Source organism: Monodelphis domestica, chromosome 2 (assembly GCF_027887165.1).
Source record: "Monodelphis domestica isolate mMonDom1 chromosome 2, mMonDom1.pri, whole genome shotgun sequence".
NCBI lineage: Eukaryota > Metazoa > Chordata > Mammalia > Didelphimorphia > Didelphidae > Monodelphis > Monodelphis domestica.
The window spans coordinates 153,814,828-153,839,016 of NC_077228.1; the positions used below are offsets into that span (position 1 = coordinate 153,814,828).

At 33.1% G+C, this 24,189-nt stretch overlaps 1 protein-coding gene across 16 annotated transcripts in view; it reads left to right on the plus strand.

The window, feature by feature from the left end:
* The window catches only part of ARID4B (AT-rich interaction domain 4B), a 202,557-nt gene that overhangs the window by 87,847 nt on the left and 90,521 nt on the right, over window positions 1-24,189 (plus strand). For all 16 annotated transcript variants that reach the window (XR_008916249.1, XR_008916245.1, XR_008916250.1 and 13 more), the window contains exons 3-6: window positions 11,782-11,892; window positions 18,342-18,407; window positions 20,808-20,898; window positions 22,876-22,955. Coding sequence is in view for 10 of the 16 variants with exons in the window: in XM_056816103.1 (XP_056672081.1) it covers window positions 11,782-11,892; window positions 18,342-18,407; window positions 20,808-20,898; window positions 22,876-22,955 (348 nt within the window). In the remaining 6 variants the exon portion in view is untranslated. The remainder of the gene's footprint in view (window positions 1-11,781; window positions 11,893-18,341; window positions 18,408-20,807; window positions 20,899-22,875; window positions 22,956-24,189) is intronic.

Here is a 24,189-nt window from a genome sequence, read left to right on the forward strand (position 1 = left end):
TCCAAGTAGTTAGCTCATTGTATTAAAATGTTATTCATATTCAACAACATTTATAAAATAATTTTAACATGAAATTCTGTAGATTAGAGTATACATATGATATTTGATAGATTATTTTTATTAACTGTTTCACGTAAAATATGTGTGATCATTTTATCAGTTTTATAATGTTATACTTAAAGTTTTTATAGTTAGAATGAAAATTAATATTCTATAATTATAATTAATGTAAATTTTAACTTGACCTTTTGGAATGAAGTTATTGTAGTCATTGTAAATAATTAATGAGTAAATCTAAAAATATATTAGGGATAGTATTACTCTGAGAGCTCAAAATACATTGTTGCCAAAGTGAGTTTGTGGAAGAAAAAAACAATGGTAACCACTGGATTAATGGAATAATAAGATTTGTTGGGGCTAGCTGTAAATGGGAACCAACTAGTACAGTTGTGCTCATGTGAAGAAAACCAGAAATTAAAGAGAGGAAGCTTGTTGGAGAATGTTTGTGTCAAAATTAGATGGCCTTCCAACTGTACATCTATGATTTTATGAATACTAACAGACACAAAACAAATGATTCTGTAATAGGTGCATGCTACAAACATCTTGGATAAAAATTGGAAAGTATATGAATTTGGGGATAAAGAACACAAGCTTGTGATATCAGATATCTGGACATCATAGTGAACACTGTAAAAATCAAATCAGGTAATTTCTTAACTTGCTTTAATGATAATTTCATCCAGAAGGATGAGGAACAAAGAAAGAAAAACTCACTAATGAAGAGAGCTGATTGCTGGGATAGAAACAGGGTTTTGTGATCAAATTAGATAATGGATGAAAAGCACTTTGCAAAACTTAAAAATTAAAAAAAAAACTTTTTTAGTAAACGCTAACAGTTGTTAGTAAGTAGATTATGGTCTGGTGATGACTTTAAGCACTTGAACTTTCTACTCTATAGTTCTGACTTCAAACAGCATTTATAGAACAATAAAGAGGTGTGCTGGTGAATTCTTAACAATATGATTCTCCAGGGTCTTTTAGAAGTATTGATTCTGAGGCAGTAGAGTGGTAAGGGATAGGCAGTTGGGGTTAAATGACTTGCCTTGAGTCAAACAGCTAAGAAGTGTCTGAGGTCATATTTGAACCTCTTGTCTCTAGGCCTAGTTCTTAATCCACTGATCCACCTAGCTGCCCCTTGCAACACATACTTTAATATTTAATCTATGTTGTCAACATTTTCTTAAATCTAGACATTGAACCAAACAAATCGAGTCCTGATTGGTATCGATGGCTAATTCTTCAAGTGTAAATGTTTGCACTGCAAATTTCACTAATAGTCTCTCTCCAGCACATCCCAGAGTGGAAATAATAAGAATAATGGGAGATTTGTAATAGAAAAGAAGAAAAGAGTCATAATTTGAATATAAAACTGACCTGCTTTCCTGAAATACTGATTTGTTAACATTATATTGAACATTAAACATTATACTTTTAAATTAGTTTATTTATAATTCTCATATCTAGTTTGAATTTGAAAGGTTATTACTTAATGGTACCTAGTTCTTTTCATTCATATTGTGTTGACCAATACAAAATGTACATAGTAGCTTTCTTAATAAAAATTTAACATGGTATTTTCAGAAAATTAACTTTCTTCATAAACAACATTCCAAAAGGTTTTTTATTTAGTACTTTAGTGAGAAATGTTCTTTAAAGTGACAGTACCCATTTTTATGGGAAGAATAGTAATCTTTTACATATGTTTGAAATCATTGTGTTTTTAAAATGTCACACATACTTGAATGTTTTATTTTTCTTCATTTGGTAATTTTATTTATTGATAATGACTAAATAATAACAATGGGAATTTCAGCCAAGTTTAAATTTGTCATTTTTTACAGTTGTTTCTAAAGATTTGTTTTAAGTTTTAAGGAAAGTCTTATAATTTCCATTAGTTTCACAGTAGTTTTCCCAGATACTGTCATGAAATACTTTTACTGAAATTCGCACAAACCATCTCAAACAAATGTGATATTCAGAAGTTTTGAAGCACTTGGAAGACACATGCTGTCACTTTTGACAGAAATAGAGAAATTAGGGAAAGGAAATGCATTTGAGTAGAGACTTTATTAAGTTCTGTTTTGGACATAAGTTTGAGATGCCTGCCAAGATATCTAAGCAGAAATAAATGGGTGGCTGAGGATATATAGGACTAGAGCTCAAGAGAGAAACCAGGGTTGGATAGGTAGGTCTTGCTATTCTTGTATGTAGAGAGGATAGTTGAACTCATTGGAACTAGTGGAGATACTAAGAAATTATGAGAGAAGAGAAGCTCTTGCTAATAACTGTTTACCTTGGGCAAATTATTTTCTCTTTGACATTTTCCCCATTTATAAAATGAAGGATACTAGAAAGTGACTTTTAAGATCTTTTCTAACTCTTAATTTATGACACTGTGACTTTGATTACTATATCATTGTATCTGTACTGCAATCCTTTGAAGTAGGATAAGTGATAATTATTATCCTTCTTTGATTGATATGGTAATATTAAAACACAGAAGCAAAACAATATGCTCATGGTCACTAATTGGTGACAATCAGGCCTAGAATTCAAGTCTTCAAGTCTTCACACTCCCCATTCTCCCCCCCCCCCATTAGACTACACTGATGTAAAACTAATTTTAGTTTATTTAGCTTAATTTTTTAATCAGAGTTTAAACAAAACATTTAAAATTTATTTTTATGCATTTTATGGGTTTTCTTTCTCTTTAAAGAGTTTTATGTTGCTTTTCTTGGATTTTTAAAAAAAAGTTGGATGCCCAATTCATTGATCTGTTTTTCTTTTTGTTAATGAAGATATTTCATAATATAAACTTTCCCCAAACACTATTTCCCCTTCCTTCCCCCCAAAAAGAGCTATTTTGGAAACACATGCTTTATTTACTTGTTAGTATGCTCTAGCAGAGTAACCTCATCAGTTTAAGAGTACTGCACTGGAAACTACTATGCAGTTTCATACAGTTGAATATTGTTTGTATCCTATTTGAGTTTTAATAGATTTCTAATATAGTCATATTAATAAATATGCATAACTCTATAACAGTATCAAATACATCAATGTTGACAATTTCTTAAATATTTGTGTCTTCTCCAATGTAGAACTTAACTTTGGTTTCTGTATTGTTTTCTTTTTTAAAACTAGATTTCTCATTTTATTCTTGAATTTCTACATTTTTTTTGTTTGTTGTCTGCAGTGTTTTTATTTTTTTAAAGATTTTTTAAAAGAGGCTAATCAAATACTAGTATCTGTATAGTTGATCCTTATTAAATACTTAATTGATTGGGAGATTTTTTTCATGCTACCATGTAGATTATGGGAGTCATGATACACAATTTCTGTGGCAAAGCACATTGAAGGAATTAATTGGAGCAGATAATTATGAGGTGCTATATTACCATCTGACTTGCCCAAGCAACAATAATCAATGCCAATTAAGCCATCAAGTGACTTGATTAGATGGTTTGGGGTTTTCAAGTCTTTAAGTCTTCTGCACAGTCATTATGGAAGAGTCTGTCTTTTTTTACATTCCTTTTTAAAACAAGGCCTCTAAAATGAATGTTAAACTTTTGCCTGCAGAGGACAATCTTTTAAAGAGAAGTGCTTATAAATCAAGAGAGATCTATCTTGAAATAGGTAAACTGTCATAATTATATTTTTAGCTCATTTTATCCAAAGAATTTTAAGTTAGCAAATGACCTTATTTGGGGATTTCAGTAATTAATGTCTGCTTTCTTTAAATTGGAGAACAGTAGTATCTGCCTGTATAAATGATGCCTAATATGATCTGATTTTTTATGTGCACACTATTCTTATTATAATGAGGTATTCATGGTGTCTTGAGGAAAGCAGTTACCAGTCACTATTGCTTAAACAAACACTTTCCAACTTTTTGAAACTGTTGAACTTTTTTTTTTCTTTCTGATTTCCCTGCTTTCCCCAAAGTTTAGGTGGTATGCACTTTCATTTGATGCCCACAATCAATCTCTGAACTCTCAGGAACAGAAGTTATTATCTCCATTTTTTCTTTAAGGCCATACCGATCTTTGGAACTAGAAAGGCCTTCTGAATCCTGCTTAATATAATGGCTTTTCCATTTTATTACTTAGTAAGTGCTTACCAAGTACCAGCACTATATTAAACACTAGACACAAAGACTTAAACAACCTCTGCCTTTACGGAGCTTACATTTTCTTGAGGAGTATAATGGGTACAACTGTGAATTCATACAAAATTATAAAAAGTAATTAAAGGAAAGACCATATATTTTAGGATAATGCTGCTATTGGGAGCATGTTGAAGTCCAGAGAAGTATGGCAGGGCAGGAAATAACAAGATGGGTACTTTAGGTGCCATTTTAAAATGGAGGATGATGAAAATGACCATGCCAAGGCTTGGCTTTGAATCATTCCACCATCCACTACTTTTGCTCCTTTACATGTGCTCCATTGAATGAAGGTAGAGAAAACCGCACAACTGTTTTGGCTGGATCCACAACAGATTTATGTTACATTATCTCAACTAGTCCCTAATTGCTCCTAGGTAATCTTTTATGCCTCTCCAATTAACTCACTATCACATTCACCATAGTGACTTTTCTAAACCTTTTCTCTCCTTAAACCTCTAATGGCTTCCCTCTCATGTACCCCCTCAGGTAAGAACCTTGCTTCATTTTTTTATTGGAAAAATTGAGATAATTTTCTTCCTTGATACTAGCTACTGCCTACTTTAACTTTAAAGGTTAAATTTAATGGTTGGACACAATTTATTTACCATAATAGAGGGGAAACAATAAAGTAGAAAAACATGAAAGAGATTAGAGAAAATACCTATACTAGTCCTCAACCAGGATGGCTAGTGTAGTGAGTAATCACATGACCTCCTCCAAAATGGAAGCTAGTCTCTTAGGAAACTAGGAAGGGAGTCAGCCTTTTCACTCAAAGAACCAAGTATTCCAGGAGTTGAAGTCAGGATCCATGCTGCAGTCTCCAATAAGGTTCCCTTGAAGACTATGTCGAGGAGAACACTCTCCATGAGATTCAACTTCACCAGACTGCTAACCAAAGGATTTTGTGGCTTTTATGGTGGTTTCCTATCCCTGCCCGTCTTCACAGGGGCCAATCACAGTTTCCAAAATTGTCATGCCTCTTATCCTCTGAACGTGGCAACTCTCCTCCTAGGATTCACACATTTCTGAGTGTGTGATCTCTTAAAAGAATTAAAAAGTTTCTGGCTTTTTGAGTTAGAAAAAAAGGGTGAACCTTTTCCAAATATCTTTCTGTCTTCTCATCTCTAAAGGTGTTAACATTCTTTTTTGGAGTAAGAGTTTGTGGACTTCCCTTACTTTAATGGGTGTATTTGCTTTTGTTGATTAACTCAAAAGTAGACAAAAGTGAGGTACTATGTAAGGGTACTTAAGTTATTGTTATTCCAAAGCCTTAACTCCAACTAAAAGAGAACAAAGGATTCCCTTTTCACAAGTGTAAACTCAGAATAGACAAAAGAGAACCAAGAATTTCCTTTCATACTACCAATAAGCCTATGTCTCTCTAATTCTCAAAAAAGAATCTTATTTTGGCTATTCATCCCTGGTAACTCTTGTCCCATATCTCTCCTGTCTTTTGTGGCTAACTTCTTTGAGAAAACCTTCTGCAACAGCTATCTCCACTTCCTCTTCTCACTTTCTTCTTTCTGTACTGTTTGGCTCTGGACCTCATAATTTAACCAAAATTACTCTCACCAAAGTTACCTTTGATTTCTTAATTTCCAAAAATGATGACCTTTTCTCAGCTCTTGTCCTTTTTTAAAAAAAATTAAAAAAATTCATTTTTAAAATTCAAAACCCTTACCTTCCATCTTAGAATCAATGCTGTATATTAGTTTCAAGGCAGAAGAGTGGTAAGGGCTAGGCAATGGGGGTTAAGTGACTTGCCCAGAGTCACACAGCTAGGAAGTATCTGATTTAAACCCAGGACCCCTCATCTCTAAGCCTGGCTCCCAAACCACTGAGTCACCCAGCTGCCCCTAGCCCTCATCCTTCTTGACCTTTCTTTTCCCTTTGATTATTTTGACCTCCATCTTCTTGAGGCGATCTCTGTAGCTTTTCAGGACACACCACTCTTTGAGTTCTCCTACTTATCCTGCTACTTCTCAGTCTTTTGCTGGATCTTCATCCAGGTCAAGCAATTGAACCTCTTGGTTCCTCTTCTCTTCTCCCTTTATACCCCTGATGGTGAACTGATAGAACACAGAGACCTCTCTGTGGGTATACTATTCCTCCCTTTCATCTCTCCATTCCACTTCCCCTCCCCTGACCAGAGCACTCAGGCCACTCCTCTCCCTTTCTTCCTCCCTGTCTGAGGTAAGGCTGGGGGTGGTGGTGGTGGCAGCACACAGATTACGGACCGCACATGTAGTCTCTTTAAGAGCTATGCCATCACTACTTTATACTATTTCATTTGGTGATCTTATTTAATTCTCATAGATTACGATCTCTGGTGATGATTCTCAGATCTATTTATTCAACCTGTATCTGCTCATTTCAAGTCTCAAATCTCCAACTGCCTTTCAAACATCTGAATATCTAAGAGACATCTTAAATTTGATATGTCTAAAACAACTCATCTAGAATGATTCTTTTTTTTTTCCTTTCATAAACTCTTACCTTAGAATTGATACTAAGTGTCTTGTTTCAAAGCACAAGAGTGGTAAGGACTAGGTAATTAAGATGAAATGAGGTTCACATAGCTAGGAAATATCTGAGGTCAAATTTGAACCTAGGACCTCCCATTTCTAGGCCTAGTGCTCTATCCACTGAGCCACCTAGCTGCCCCTACCGAATTTATTATCTTTTCTCCTAAGTCTCCTCACCTTTCTTATCACTATCAAGGACATCACCATCCTCCTGATCCCTCTGGCTAGAAACCTCTCTCTCTCAGCAACTTCCTTCTCCATATCCAGTTTGTTGCCAAGGCTTGTCAATTTCTACTTTGCAACTTTTCTTGAATACACTTTTTTCTCTGATACTGCCGACACTCTAGACCTAGACTTTAGACCTTTAGACCTAGACTATTACAGTAGCCTGATGATGAGTCTACCTCCACAAGTCTCCTCCCATAAGCCCTCCTCCATCCAACCACTAAAGTGATTTTTCTAAAGAGCAGGTCCAACTATGTCATTCTTGATAAACTCCATTGTTTATCTTATTATGTTACTCTTAGTAAACTCCATTGCCTCCATTTATTGTTCAATTTTTCATAACCTATAACTATTCCAACTTTATAGTTTTTTATACCTTATATTCCCAAGTACTCTATGATCTAGAGACGTTTTGTTGGTCTCCTTGCTATTCCTCACACAAGACACTTCATCTACAAACTTTGAACATTTTCAGTGACTGTTCTCCATGTCTGGAATGTAGTCCTTCCTCACAGATGATTTGTAGATCTCACAGATGATTGTAAGAAATAAAATGAGAATATATGGATGGCAGGGTGAACTCTTTTCTTCTTGACTATGATTTCATAATAAATGGAATCCTTTTTAAAAAAGCATAATCTGTGTATTTTATGCAATCAATATCTTTAGCTTCCTTTTATAAACTTAACTGTGAACATTTTAAACTTTTAATTGGACTTTGGACTTTTTTGGTGTGGGAATTTGATTTTTCAGTTGCAACTTGGGTTAAGAAAAGGAAGGTAAAGGAACAAGTAGGTTGGCTTGATTTGATAAATCTAGTTTGGGGTTTAGTTTTTTTTTTAAAATAGGGCTTCTAGAAAATGAATATTTGAAAAGCTATACATTAAAAGAGAAAAGAAATTGCAAAAAAAGAAAAGTTTAGGCTTACCGTAAGGAAAAACTTCCAAACAATTTCAGGTGTATAAAAATGGAGATCAATAAGCAAAGGGTAGATAAACAAGCAATTGTCAAGTGAGTTATGGAGAAGATTCCTAGTAATGTATGGATTGACCTAGCTGGCCTGTAAAACCTCTTCAGACTCTTAATTCTTTTTCTTTTGAGAGATGCAGATAAAAAGAAAAGGTTTTTATAATTTATTTAGATGGATCATGTTCACATAAGTGGAATGTCACTATTGGATTAACTTTTTATTTGAAAGTTTTTTTTTAATCTCATAGTTCTATATTTATTTAAATGCATGGTCTTAAAACTCATATTTTCAATATCAGGTTAAGGAGTAAATTTATATATATATATATATATATATATATATATATATATATATATATATATACATATACATATGAACTTTATTGTTACATGAAATATGAGACCTAGTTTACATGGAACACAATGGAGCCCAACTTTCTAAACTTAATTCCTCTTTGTGGGTATTTCTAAACCAACATTTTCTCCCTTGATATCAGATTATGAATACTATTTCCAGACCCATCCTTCTGCATATGTGTATTCACAGACACTCAGATACACACACACACATACACCCCATACACTGTTCTATTTCTGATTAATAAAATATTTAATATTAAATTATTAAGCTTCATATTTACTCTTGGGGGGAAAACATGTCCAAATTGCTGTAATTATTTGGTTCATCATGATGCAATAGAAAAATAACAGCAATGAAGCAAGGAAACAAGCATTCATTAACCACTTAGTATGTGTCAAACTCTGGATATACAAAACTCGGTTTAAAAAAAAAGAAGATATTCCTTGTTCCCAGGGTGATTACATTCTAATGGAGGACAGTTCCTAAAAAGGGGGGAGGGGGGAGCCGAAAAAATGGCAGTTGAGGATTGGTGGAAAAGCCAAGAAAGTCAGAAGTAGAGCTAGAAGGGAATAACAGCAATAATATTAGCTTGTGTTTATATTTCACTTTCAGGTTTGCAAAGCACTTTATATATGTTATCTCTTTGGAAAAAATTGAGAAGAATTCTTTTTTTTTTTTTAAACCCTTACCTTCTGTCTTAGAGTCAATACTGTGTATTGGCTCCAAAGCAGAAGAGTGGTAAGGGCTAGGCAATGGGGATCAAGTGACTTGCCCAGGGTCACACAGCTGGGAAGTGTCTGAGGCCAGATTTGAACCTAGGACCTCCCATCTCTAGGCCTGGTTCTCAATCTACTGAGCTACCCAGCTGCCCCCTAAGAATTCTCTTTTGAAGCTCAATTGTGCCATTAGTTATGTGATCTTGGGTAAATTACCTGTCAATTTCCTTATTTTTAAAATGGATATAGTGATACTAGTACTACCTATCTCATGTTGTGTCAAATGAGAAAATGTATATATTATATTTACTGTTGAGTTTATAGCTCTGAATTTTTTATGATGATGATGATGATGATGATGATGAGGCCATATTCCTCTTCACTGGCACTAGATTTACCATAAGATTAACTAACCATGACATCTTTTTTTCTTTTCCTATAAAATTTCCCTCCACATAAGTATTGTGTTCCAGAGTTCACTAAAACAAGCACACTTCCCCTTATATTTTTGTTGGCATGCATTCACTAATAAAGAAAAAGACAAAATGACAAATTTATTGATTGCCAAGATCTTTCCAAAAGTGCAGAAAAGCAATGAAATTATTTCTTCTTTTAAGTTATAAAGCCCTGGTGGTGCCAGAGGAGAAACTTTTTATTTTCAAGAACTTTTTTTTTCCATCTTAGGGTTGCAAAGATAGTTTCCCCCCAAATTTGGCAGGTCTGATTTGCCTATTACCTAAATAGATCCTTCTCTGCCAATAGAAATGCATATAGAAGTATTTAGTGTGTATAAGAGAGACCCCTCAATGCCATTTTAGAGTATCATTATACTTTATTGCAGTTAATCCTTGCTATAACATAATTAGTGGTGGAATATAATGTGTAAAGGATAATTTCAGTGTTGTGACCTAAACTATATTAATTATTGGTCGCCATGGGATATCCCAAATAAAATACTCAGGTGGAAATTTTTGGTGATTTTACTTAATATAGAGGAAAGAAATTAAGGAGAAGGGAGAGAGGAAAGATGTAGGATTTCTCCTGCCTGGCCAGTGCCAGGAGGAAATTAGAGGCTTCTAGGAAGATAAAGTTTGGAGAGTAAAGGAGGAAGGAATCAGCCTGAACTCCAAGACCGCTCAGCTAAGATGCCTGAACCTTAATTAGCTCAAGGGCAAACTCATCACCAAAACCCAGACAAATAGCTGCCACCACGCCAAGATGTCGGAACGCTTAGCACGCTGCCAGCCAGAGCCACATCTCCGGGGAAAGAGAGCGATGAGAGGAAGTGATGTGAAATATATAGATGATTTTACATCATTTTCCTGCATCTCATCTATACCAATGGTAGCTTAAGCTTGACTTAGGACAACCCAGGGTTCTGTCAGCTGTTTCTGATTTGTCATTTTTCTCTATCAAAGGCCATTCTCCTAAATCCTTAAGTATGGTTATAGACATTCCTGTTTTTGTTAGACAAAGTAGGGTGGAGTGATGTAAAAGTTCCCAATACATCCCTGATTTTGTTAGACTAAATATAGCTAAATCCAATCTTCACAAATGGACTACCTCATTTAATACTTGAACATAATACATGTATTTATATTTATGTATAATTTAATACATTAACTCTTGCGAGCTTTATTTCCCTTAAAACATTGATGGAAAAGTTTTAAAATTTAGATGTAAGAGAAGAATAGCTGCAGAGATTTTGATACCTTCAAAAGCTATTGAAGCCAATTTCCTCAATAGGATGACTACCTCTTTAGTTTCTAATCTTTTAACTACCATAAGAAGAATTATTTTAAATGTTGCACATATAGATCCTTTTCCTTTTGGTTTTTTTATTCTTTGGGGATATAAGCCTAATAGTTGTATTGCTGGTTCAAAGGGACTGTATAGTTTGGCACTTTTATATGGGGATAGTCAAAACTGTTTTCCAGAATGGCTGGACCAATTTACAGCTTCACCAACAGTGTACAGTGGGTGGTGGGGTGAGGTAAGAGGAGGAGAGAAAGAAGGAAAGAATAAGTATCTACTGTGTGCCAGGAATTATGGTATGGCTTTACAAATACTATACCACTTAATACTTAGAATGACCCTGTGAGCCAGATGCTATTACTTTCCCTATTTTAGGTTAAGAAACTTGAGCCAGGTAAAGTTTAAATGGATTGAAAGTCACACAGCTATCAATTGTCTGAGGTTAAATTTGAATTTAGGTCTTCTAGGTTCCAAACACAGTGGCTTATCTACTGTACCACCAAGGTGCTCGTACTTTTTCCTCCATAGCATCTCCAACATTTTGTTTTTCCCCCTTCTGTCATTCTTGCTAGCCGGATAGGAGATGGAAACTCAAAGGTGTTTTAATTTTCATTTCTTTGATTAATTGTTTACAACATGTTTTCATATGATTGATGGTAGATGGATTTCTGTTTTTGAAAACTTCCTATTCTTTTGACTTAAGGTAATGTACCTACAGAATTCAGTGTCCCTATAACTTTGATTTGTCTAATATCTGGCTTTTTTGGAATAAAGTTTCAAAATTTGGCTTATTTTGCCTTAGGCTTTGTGGGAAGAATTTTGATTATTTTTCCAAATAAACTGCCATTTTATTAGATGATATGATATGTTCCTAATAATGAACGTATAAAGCTTCCTTTTGTCTTTTTTAGCAGTACAAAACTACGTTTACTATTTGGGGATTTGATTGCTAGGAAAAAATTGGAGTGATTAAATGTTCATTATGTTTTCCTTTTTCAGGCTATTGATGAACCTCCTTATTTGACAGTGGGCACTGATGTGAGTGCTAAATACAGAGGAGCCTTCTGTGAAGCCAAGATCAAGACCACAAAGAGACTTGTCAAAGTCAAGGTATTGGAACTTTCTTAGCTATATATTCTTGTGCTTGAGTATCTAGAATACTGTTTAAATTCCTACTTTTATGGAATTTGAGGGTTTTTTCCTGTTGAATATAACCTAGTATCTCTAAGAATAATCTCTGTAGAAAGCATAGTAAAACAAATCATTAAAAGCAATTTAGCATATAATTGGTATGAAATTGAGTAATACAATGATCTAATGTAGCAATGCTATTTTCCATTCAGCTTTGGTGCTTATTATATTTACAGTCATGAATCTTAAAACTAGAAGGAGGCATCAGACATCATGTAATATAGATCTTGTTTTACTGTTACAGAAAAATCCAGTAGAATTAGATATAGTTGTTCACTAGAACTTCTTACCCATCCCTGAAGGTTTTCCGGTCTTTAAATAATAGACCAACCACTTGGGGAAATTATTGTAAAAAATCCCTTAGTTATGTATTGAACTAAATGACTGTAAGATGTAAATTTAGATTTTCATTCAATGAGAGTTATAAAAGCGGTCACCATTTATAAAATATTAGCCCCTAAGTCAAAATGACTGTTAGCAGCTTTTATGTACACCAAGATAGAAAAAATGAAATTGGGAAATGTAGAAAAAAGACAGAGCCTTAACAAGCCTACCAGCCCTAAGCTTTTCTCTGGTGAAGTCCAGTTTAGCCTCCTCGTAGGGAGCTTCCCCAAGTCCCAATCTCCACATGGATTTCCTGATAGTTCTCAGCCAGAAGTCCTTGTTATGTCTTCAGCCAGAGTTCCACCAACACAGACTCTTCCTGCAGCTCTAGTCAGCATCCAAGGAAAGAGTTTCTCCAAAAACCAAAGCAGGAATGTCTCCCGACCAGAAGAGAGCCAAATCCAGGAAGACATGATCTTTTATAGTACTTTTTCCACATCACTTCCTATCTCTCCCCTACTTCATGAGAACCAATCACAGGTTCTAAATTTGCCTAGCCAGTTGGGCAGTGTCTGTGGGATCCACTTCTCATCCAGCTTCTGACTGGTTGAGTTAAAAGGGTGGAGCTTTCTAAGTACTTGATTGAGTTAAGATAAAGAAATTTCCTTTCACATGACCTTTGTGGTTCCTACCAACTCTGAAAGTTTTTAATTCTATGACAAAAAGTACCATATTTTAAAAAATATTTTTAAATTTTATCTTAATTATAAACCATATTTATCATGTGCATCAGTTTTTAACTCCAGGATAATGTACTACATTTACTACAAATTGAAGTTTCCAAAACAAAATCCAAAAATCCTTTGGTTAAGTAACGTATATGAAGGCAAAGTCAGTCTTCAGTAACCACAAGCACATATATTTACATATATGCATACATATATATTCTTAGACATATGGAAATAAAATAAAAAGTCTAGTTATATTCATAACTGTTATCTGTTGTACATATCTGTAATCTAATATTATAAAAGAAGCCTCTGAGCCCTTCCTGCTTTCATTTTGCATATCTGTAATTTTCTTATAATAGAAATTTGTTAACATCCTTCCAGAGGTAATGAGAGAGGAGTTAGCTCGTTCACTAATTTTACAATTCTTTTCATTCATAAATACAAGAGAGCAGAACTCCAATCCTGTATGGAGAAGTGAAGAGAATTCTTTATTTCTTTTTTTACCACCTACTAGACATTTCATATTAGTCTTCTTCATATGATATATTTTCTAGCCAAAATGATCTAATAACTTGTTCTCCAAACTCAGCCTTTCCCTTCTGTGAACTTCTAGGCTTTCTCCAAGTTCTGCTTAGGGAAACCACCTCTTTATGAGAAGCCTTTTTCATTGCTACCAGTCATTAGTATTCTTGCCTTTCTGAATTTATACTTTATTAATCTGTGTACTATATATACATATATGCAGTATATATGTGTATATATATACATATATATATGCAGTATATATGTATATGGATCTATTTCCCTTCATCTAAATTCCTTGAGGGAAAGCACTGTTTAATTCTTATGGGCTTTTTGTCTATATGTTTTCAGCAATTATCAGAATGCCTTATATCTAATAGGATCTTAAGTGTTTTTTCCTTTAATTGAGTTTCTGTTTCTACTTCCATTTTTTTTTCCCAACAACTACCTGGTTATTCTCTTTGTTTTCCTGAGTGTGTAGAGTCTACAAGGAACTACTCTATCCCAGGAATTTATTACCTATTTTCACTGGTCTTGGTTCCAGCAGTGTCCCAGAGGCATCATGTTGTATCGATTAAAGTGCTGTGCTCAAATTAAAATCCATGTCTGACTCATACTGCCTCTGTGACCTTGGAAAAGTCCCTTAACTTCTCAGGATTCTAGGCTACTCTTTAAAATTATGAATTGCAGAGAACATACCAACTTGCATTGATAGAAAAAGTTTTCTCACTTGAGTGCAAGTGTGGTTGAGAACAAACAGACAGTTTATAAGAAGGTTTAGTCGGGAGCACAGGAGAATAGCAAAAGAAGAGCAATTCATCTCAAATTGTTCTTGTTTTCCCTAATTGGAAAGTGTTAGATTGGTTTTTCACCTGTTTGTTATGCCATGCTTTTGAGTATTGCATGCAAATTCCTGAGGTTATACCAGTAATTTTATTTACCACATCATCTTAAATTATGATCCCATGAATATTATATAACAGTTCACACAAATATATATAAATGGGATTTTGCCCAGATTTTCTGCCATTTATTTTACCAAGGTCTCTTTCTTCAGGTTATGATTTTATGGTAATAAGTCTCTCTATGTAAACACAGCATACAAAATTTTACTTAAAGAAGTTTGAATTGTAACATTTTATATTTGAATGAGTCCTGGATTAGAAGAACTGGATTTTAGCTTCAGTTTTAACAGTGATTAGCTCACGATCTTTGATAAATTACTGGATTTGAAATTGGCCATATCTGGCCCTGCCACTTGTTGTATGTCTTCATTCATTCATTCATTCATTATTTTGTGAGGTTTATTTTTTCCATTTTTTTTAGATTTTATATTTTTCCATGGTTATAAGATTCATGTTCTTTTCCTCCCCTCCCTTACCCCTCCTGTAGCTGATGTGCAATTCCACTGGGTTTTACATGCATCATTGATCAAAACCTATTTCTATATCATTGATATTTGTACTAGGATGATCATTTAGAATCTACATCCCCAATCACATTCCCATCAAACCATTTGATCAAGCAGTTGTTTTTCTTCAAGAATGTGGATAGCATTCTTTCTCATAAGTCCCTCAGAATTGTCCTGGATCATTGCATTGCTGCTAGTAAAAAAGACCATTACATTTAATTATACCACAGTGTATCCATCTCTGTGTATAATGTTCTCCTGGTTCTGCTTCTTTCACTCTGCATCAGTTCCTGGAGGTCGTTCCAGTTCACATGGAATTATTCCTTTGAGCACAATAGTATTCCATCACCAACATAAACCACGATTTGTTCAGCCATTCCCCAATTGGAGGGCATCCCCTCATTTTCCAATTTTTTGCCACCTCAAAGAACGTGACGATGAATATTTTTTGTATGTCTTCATTTAATTTCTTGAGACTTCACTTTGCTTATCTGTAAAACGAAGGAACTAGTCTACATCAGAGGTTATAAATTCACTTTCCATAAATTTGATGTCTGTTTAGCTAACCAAACTATATAAAAATGTAATTAGGAAATGTTTAACAAAATATATTAAAATATTAAAAAATATATGTATATAGTGCCTATTTATACATTATGTAATATATAGTACATATAATCTGTATCATTAATATATATTACATAATGTATCATCTAATACTATAAAAGAAGCAGCATCTGAGCCCTTTCTTATTCTCATAGCTGTAATCTTCATGTAATTGAAATTTGTTACTATTATAATGAGTGAAATTCTCTTCAGGCTGTATATAAATTTATATATATATAAAGTAAATTTAAGTTAATTTACTTAATTGGCTGCTCAAGATTTGTAAATAGCCAGTGGACTCCCTGTCTAAACAGATACCAAAAGAATGTAAGCAGCTAGAACAGGCGAGCTGGGCAAGAGAGCATAAGCAACTAAACAGCTAGGACAAGAAAATAGAGCAAATTCCTGTCCTGTAAGTCAATAGAAATCCTTTCTGACATCATCCAGTCCCTGCCCTGGACATATCTGATTTGAAAATAGGTATACAAGCAGTACCCTCAGAGACTTCAGAAACTACTTCCTCACTATTTCATCATAGGAAAGGGTGGGTCTCAGAAAGATGCCCTTTCCTCCTGCCCTGTGTTAGGACCATCAGGGTAGCTATAGCTGACTGACTTCATTACCTAAGAGAATTCTTGTTTACACTTAAATAAGGAGCTGATCTCTATCATCCCAGTAATAAAGGATAGTCCAGTGATAACAAAATATTGTTAACCCTGTTGTCCTTAACAAAGACAAAAGATCTAGGCAAAAGGAGAGACGACCCAACATGTATCATAACTGGAGGGAGAAACTATTTGGGCTTTAAAATAAAAAAAATTTTTAGGGGAGGCCAAAAAGAAACATTTTCCAAAAACTAATCCAATTCAACATTAATTTTTCAATGTCGCTTTTCTGAAGGAAATAGGGGAAGAACTATTAATCAAATTTACAACTCCCTTAATTTATGAATACAGGAAAGCAGAGCTACTGTATGAAGAAATGAACAGAATTCTTTTTTCTTTTTTCACCACCTGTCTTTTTGATACTATAATATTATAATAAATTTTTTAAATGTATAAAAATATAGCAAGATAGATAGATGATGGTTTCCAAAGTCAATATTTTGCCCACAGAGATATTTTCTATTTAAGCTTGATACCATTGCTTTAGATGACCTATATAGTACCATGATACCTCTAATTTTCTATTACTTATTTACTTAAGGATTTACACTTTTGATGAATATAATTGGAAATGTAACATTTTTAAAAGAAAAAAATTGTTTAAAAATATTAACTTTTTCTAAGTACTTTTAAGAGTATTTACATTTGAATAGTTTAGGTTAGTGAGAATTTGGACATGTTTATCATTTACAAAATGGTGCTTGATATATTTTATGGTTGCGAATTTGGGTCAAAAGTCAATATATTTTATAGGAAGGTTTCAGACCTCTATATAATATAGCATAGGAAACTACTTAGGAGTTCATTTTCCCCAAACTCCAAATTTTCGGAACATGTCTTATATTGCATATGGTACTAATTTATTTTGAATCTACAATTAGATTGTACAATAAGACAGTTTGCAGGTTCTGGAAAATAGTGATTTTAAAAGAGCATTATGATGCTTTCATAGAAAAAAAAGATTCTAATACAAATTAGCTTCTTAAGCATCTAGAAATCTAGTAGTGTTTTAATGCTAATAAAATCCTTGAATGTCAACTCAGCCCTCCTATGTTACTGAACCCTACTTTAAGAAAGAATCTGATCTAGTCACCATCAATTTTTAGGATAGGAAGATGCAGAAAGGACTGTAGAATATGAAAATAATCTGTATTTTTTGAACCTCAAAATAAAACAGTAAGAGATTATATTTTTTCACTGAGAGAGAGGTGAAGAAGTGGTATATTGACGATTTTGGTGGCTCCTAAAGACTTATTGCAATTTTACCACTAGAACATTGATAATTATGAAAGATTTTAATTGATTCAAATTAAATATTTAAGAATTGTCATATATCTTGATGGCAAGTATATATAAAAATTATATTTGATGTTAGCTATCACAAACTCTACTACCCCCAAACAAAACCTTCTTAACGGAATCAAGAATAGTTTAAACTACTAATTGTTCAAGAAATTCAGTATTCTCATGGGCATTTTGCATGGACAGGACTTGGAAATAGACCTCAGAATTTGAAAGTAGCAGGTTGTTTGGTTTTTTCCCCTTTGCTTTCTATATTTTACTCTATCTTAAATTTAATTCGTGTCACAATATGTTGTTATGTCATTCTTGGGTAAAAACTGAAGAACAATCTCTGACACTATATGTCTTGAAAGAAGGCTATTACAAATAATCTGAAACAAATGACACTTTAATGGTTTTCTTATTTTCCATTTTTAGCATCATTGGGATAAGCTTTTATTGATTAACCACTACAGAATCATTTAGTGCTTAATAGAATGACTTTTCTATCATCAGTAGAAATAAAGCATGGCAATGAAGTAATAGTATTGAGCAAAGAATAATATGTCACATCCTTAAGCATGGAGCAATTTAAAGATGAAATTATGGTGGGAGGGGTGGTTGAGTAGTAAAATTCGATTGGTCATGACTTTTTAAATGAATGATTTTTGATTAATCTTTTTATAACTTGGATATTAAATAAACTGAAACTATTTATTGTAAATTAGATGAATACAATTTTAAATCACTTTTGATAGAAAAGAAATGAGCTTGAGGTCCTGGAATTTATTTATAAGTGATAACTGATTATAAATTTGTGATCTCTAGGTAACATTTAGGCATGATTCTTCAACAGTGGAAGTACAAGATGACCACATAAAAGGCCCACTAAAGGTAATTAATTCATTTGGTATCTAATTGAGTAATCTTGATTTCCGAACTCATTTAGTTATCAACACTGCATAAATCTGTTTAGAATATTTATCTTTATGGATTCTATCATGTTTACTAAAATATTAAATGTTAAGGAAATTAATAAATTGATAGAGCATTAAATAATATGGAGCTGGGAATAATTAGCTTACATGTGTAGAAATTAATGTAAATATAAAGGGTATGGAGTCATAAATACATGATCATCATATGTGTGTAGAAAGTTGAAATAACTGAGCACAAGAATGTTTATTTTTTTCTTAATCATTTGAATTATTAGAGACAAGGGAAGCACTGTTAGGATGAACAGAGAATTTAAATTAATGACCTATGGGCTGCTTTCTACTAGATAGTTGTTTCTACTCACAATTGCTTCAGTACTTTGAATCTCAGTTCTTACTGGCATGGACAACTTGGTGGTAGTATATAGAATTCTGGACCTTGAGTCAGGAAGACCTAAATATAAATATATCACCAGATACTCACTAACTGTATGACCCTACAAGCCATTTAACCTCTGTTTGCTTCAGTTTCCTTATCTATAAAAAGAGGATAATAATAGCATCTAAATCACTGGCTTACTGTTAGGATCAAATAGGATAATAATTGCAAAGTCCTTAATCGGTACAGTGCCTAGTACATGTTACATGCTATAGAAATGTTAGCTATTGTGTGCATATCTTAAATTCGTGAAGAGTACAGTATATTCATGTTTTTTCCTCTTGTGCAGTTCTGGACCATACCTTTCCATAAGTCCTCCTTAGACCTAGTGTTCTGAGAGCCTTCTGATTTTAAAATTTATTTTAGAAATAGCACTACCCTAGAATATCTGTTTTCCCTCAGATTTAGTACACGACCAGCTCACCATCTTTTATGTTCATACATGGCTAGAACATACTAAAATTTTGCTGCTTTTTGCATGCCAATCATTATTTTGCAATGTACTCAGCCTTGCATCTACCATTACTTTTTTTATGTGTGTAATATGCACACACATCATTAGTAATTTTATAATAATTATTTTTTCCTTGTATTTATGTGCATACAAACCATGCAAGTACATAGTAGCATTGTGTGTTAAGTATACCAATATACTTCCTCTTTGATTCTCTAATTTACTTGTTACCTCTCTGGTCAAGAATAATAATCTGCTATCAGTTTTAAAGGTCAATTCTGTATAATTGAGGATGTCATCTGAACAAGGAAGATTGGGGAAGGTAGTTATCTGATTTTCAAGTGTCTTTTCTCCTGGCTAACTGGTTCTTCTAATCACTGTTTTTCATTTGGGTTTTCTTATTTCATTATAAAATATTTTCTTGATTTCTTTTTTATTTCTTTGTATGTGACTTAATACAAAACCACTGATTTAAAATTATAAGTGCAACAAACTTTTAAAAATTAATATCACATTTATTTTATTGAATGAGTAGACTTTCAGGTATATTTGATACCTTTCAACTCCGTGATGTAGTTAGTTCCTAGCGTAAGATTAAAATTAATAGCCAATAACTCCAAGTATTATATTTTATAAGATTCATCAACAATCTCTTGAAGTAAAACAAATAAAAATACAAAAGTAAAAGCCTGAGTAAAGAGAAGTTTTTCTAGCCTCGTTAGCGGGGCAAGAGAGCAGAGTGGGGTCACACAAACTTTATCTCCAAAACATAAGGATGTAACATGAGAATAAAAGTGGGATACTAGGAATTGGAGTTCTCGGGAGCAGATTCTAATTATATAGTGAAGAAAATAAATCATGTCTACAAAGAGCATGATCATAATTATAATTAGTTTTGTGCACTTCCAGAAATTATAGAATAATGCATTTACTTACATCATATCCAGATCATTTAACGTGAAAGGAAAGAAATTAATAAATGTCACTACATGCTGGTGTTACTTCTATGCTTTAGAGTTATGATTTAAATTTAAGTTACGTGGATTTTTCCCATCATGTTTCCTTCAGATCCTAAGCAGAACAAGTCTGATTAGCATTTCAGCTGCCATGTACTTTTAGAAATGATATATATGTATTATATTCTTTATTAGCTGGAATAGGTTTTAAGGGGGGGAGGGGGAGAGAGAGAGAGAGAGAGAGAGAGAGAGAGAGAGAGAGAGAGAGAGAGAGAGAGAGAGAGAGAGAGAGAGAGAGAGAGAGAGAGAGCTTAGAATTATATTGTAATGATACTAAATTTCTTTTAATTCCTGTTGGAAAAAAAGTTTTATTTATGAAATATACTACATGAAATTAATATCTTGAAATTTTACCTTTATAAAGTAGAAAGTGCAATGTAAAGTAAAATGTTAAAATCAACATTCATGTATTATTAAACTTTTAAAAGACTTTTTCTTTTAATATTTTAGGTAGGAGCAATTGTCGAAGTAAAGAATCCAGATGGTGCTTATCAAGAAGCAGTCATCAATAAATTGACAGATGCAAGTTGGTATACTGTAGGTAAGCGGAATAATTTGAGCTTTTAAAAAATATCTGGCTAAATTGAATGAAATCCAATTCATAAGAGAATTTAATCAAACTTTTATAGAGATAATTTATTGCTGTATACACAAATTATTCTCAAAAATTGAGAAAGAAAACATTGTAAAATACTATTTTATGAGATAGATATAGTCTTAATGCCTACACCAGTGAAGGCTAAATATAAAGAAGATAATTCTACCCTAATATCATTAGTTAATAGAGATTCAAAATTTTTTAATTAAATCTAGGCAAAAAGATTATATAGCATTTTTTCCTTAAAGTTATTCATTCTGATCAAGGTGGAGTTATCTAAAGATGTAAGGATTGTTCAGTATTAGGTAAACAATTTTAAAAATTAGAAATATGAAAGGGTACTTTACTAGACCCTACATGAGGTTGTTTTATCATAGAGAAACTGATGAGAATTGGATTTCAAATATGACAATGTTTATTTTTTTTAATTTTTAATTTTCTTTCATCAATTTAGAACATTATTCTTTGGTTAAAAGAATCACATTCTTTCCCTCCCTCCCCTCCACCCACCTTTCTCATCGTCTAATTCTACTGGGTATTACATGTGTCTTTGATCAGAACCTATTTCCATGTTGTTGATGTTTTCACTAGGATGATCATTTAGATTCTACATCCCCAATCATATCCACTTCAACCCATGTAATCAAGCAGTTGTTTTTCTTTGCTGTTTCTACTCTCACAGTTTTTCCTCTGAATGTGGATAGTGTTCTTATAGATCCCTCCGAGTTGTTCAAGATCACTGCATTGCCACTAGTGGAGAAGTCCATTATATTCAATTAGACCACAGTGTATCAGTCTCTGTGTACAATGTTCTTCTGGTTCTGCTCCTTTCACTCTGCATCAATTCCTGGAGGTCATTCCAGAGCACATGGAATTCTTCCAGTTTATTATTCCTTTGAGTACAGTAGTATTCCATCACCAACATATACCACAATTTGTTCAACCATTCCCCAATTGAAGGGCATCCCCTCATTTTCCAATTTTTTGCCACCATAAAGAACACAGCTATGAATATTCTTATACAAGTCTTTCCTTATTATCTCTTTGGGGTACAAACCCGGCAGTGCTATGGCTGGATCAAAGGGCAGACAGTCTTTTAGTGCCCTTTGGGCATAGTTCCAAATTGCCCTCCAGAATGGTTGGATCAATTCACAACTCCACCAGCAATGAATTAATGTCCCTACTTTGTCACATCCCCTCCAGCATTCATTACTTTCTATAGCTGTCATGTTAGCCAATCTGCTAGGTGTGAGGTGATACCTCAGAGTTGTTTTGATTTGCATCTCTCTGATTATAAGAGATTTAGAACACCTTTTAATGTGCTTATTATTAGTTTTGATTTCTTTAACTGAAAATTGCCTATTCATGTCCCTTGCCCATTTATCAGTTGGAGAATGGCTTGATTTTTTGTACAATTGATTTAGCTCTTTATAAATTAGAGCAATTAGATCTTATGACAGTGTTTCAAAGGTAATTGAGGGTAGTATGTGGCCAGCATTATAAATCTTGATCACCTTTTTTGCTTAAAATATCTAGGTTTTGGAAGGAATTTCAAAATTAGTGGAGTGATGTTCTAATTTACTTCAGCATCCCAAGTAGCTTCTGTTTATTTTTTCTCTAAAATGAGTTCATATAATAAGCTATGTCTTCCTCTGCCAATTATTGTAATACCAAATTTTAGCCACAAACTCTTGTTGCAAATGGAGAATGTTTTGATTTTTGGCCTTTATTATTACCTCTTTAATTATGTACAGCTTATACAAGGAAAGCTACTTTTTAGAATTCTAGCATTCTTTGAACTTAAAGCCAAATAGTAATTTAAGTTTGATTGAAATAAAACTATTTCATGTCATTGTTTTTGCTACTTGTTTTCTCTATATGATCTTCATGATGAGTTCTACTTTTATTTTCTTTTAACAGTTTTTGATGATGGAGATGAGAAAACACTTCGAAGATCTTCATTATGCCTAAAAGGAGAAAGGCATTTTGCTGAAAGCGAAGTAAGTAATTGTTTTAACAAATGAAAATGTCTTTCTCTCTAGTATTCTTGAAACTGATTTTTTTGTCTTTGCTCAATCAATCAACTTACTTGAGCAGTAGAAAAGCAATTTATAAGTAGCATCAAAAAACATAGAATCAAAGCTTTGAAGTATAATTTAATCTTCTTGTTTGTTGATCAAAAAGTATTTTCTTTTTTCTTTTAATTTCTGTTTGTAAATCAAAGGAAATAGAATGCAGTTACTTATCAGTATTAGATACTGTGACTCCCCATTTTTTAACTGTTATCAGACTGTGTCCACTTTGTTTAAGTGCATTTTTTGAAAGATGTATTCGAGTAGGGAAGATAGAATGGAGAGGAGAGAGACTTGAGGCAGGGAGATCAGCAACCTCCATAGACAAATTATCTTTTAAATTCATAATCTGATGTCTTTTAAAATTGAGAGATAGAAATAATTCTAGATGTAATCAATTCCTGATGTTAATATTCTTTTATTTTATTATGACAAGAAATAGCTTTTTTTGGACATGCCTGGCTTATGACTATGATGGCAATAATGGATATGAGATAGAGCTCAGAGGCAATATTTGGAAATGATTCCTTTTCCTGTTCAAAAATACCAGTTAATGAATTTCTAGCTTTAGTCCCTAGAGCTGATTTGGCCTACCTTTGATATTCTCTCACACACACACACACACACACACACACACACACACACACACACACACACAATTTAATATCTGTTCCAGTTTCTTTATTTGTGTCTCTGTGTATGTATATCTTTTTGTATGTGTATATACGTATATACCAAAATATAATCTATGAACATTTCTATCTACAGCTATATAAATGTGTGCATATATATAACTTGTGTATATATATATATATATATATATATATATATATAATAAGTATACAGACTATTTTCTATCATAGTTTAGAACTTAAAGAGAAATGGAATCATAGTAGTAAAAGCTAAAGATTCCTGGACTTAGAATCTAGAAATACTAGGATTCTAATTTATGAGAATAAGAGAGATTCCCTGAATGATAAATAATTAAAAGAGATGAAAAGGCAGTTTTTCTTTTCTCTTTTTTCCCCATCACCTGACAAATATACTTTTATTTTTTGCTTTCTTTCTTCAGAACGGTTTCTTGGAAATTTGTAGTAAAACTGAAAAACAATTTTTGAAAATATGTAATTAAAGAAACTACCTTTGATCCAAGTTTAATGGA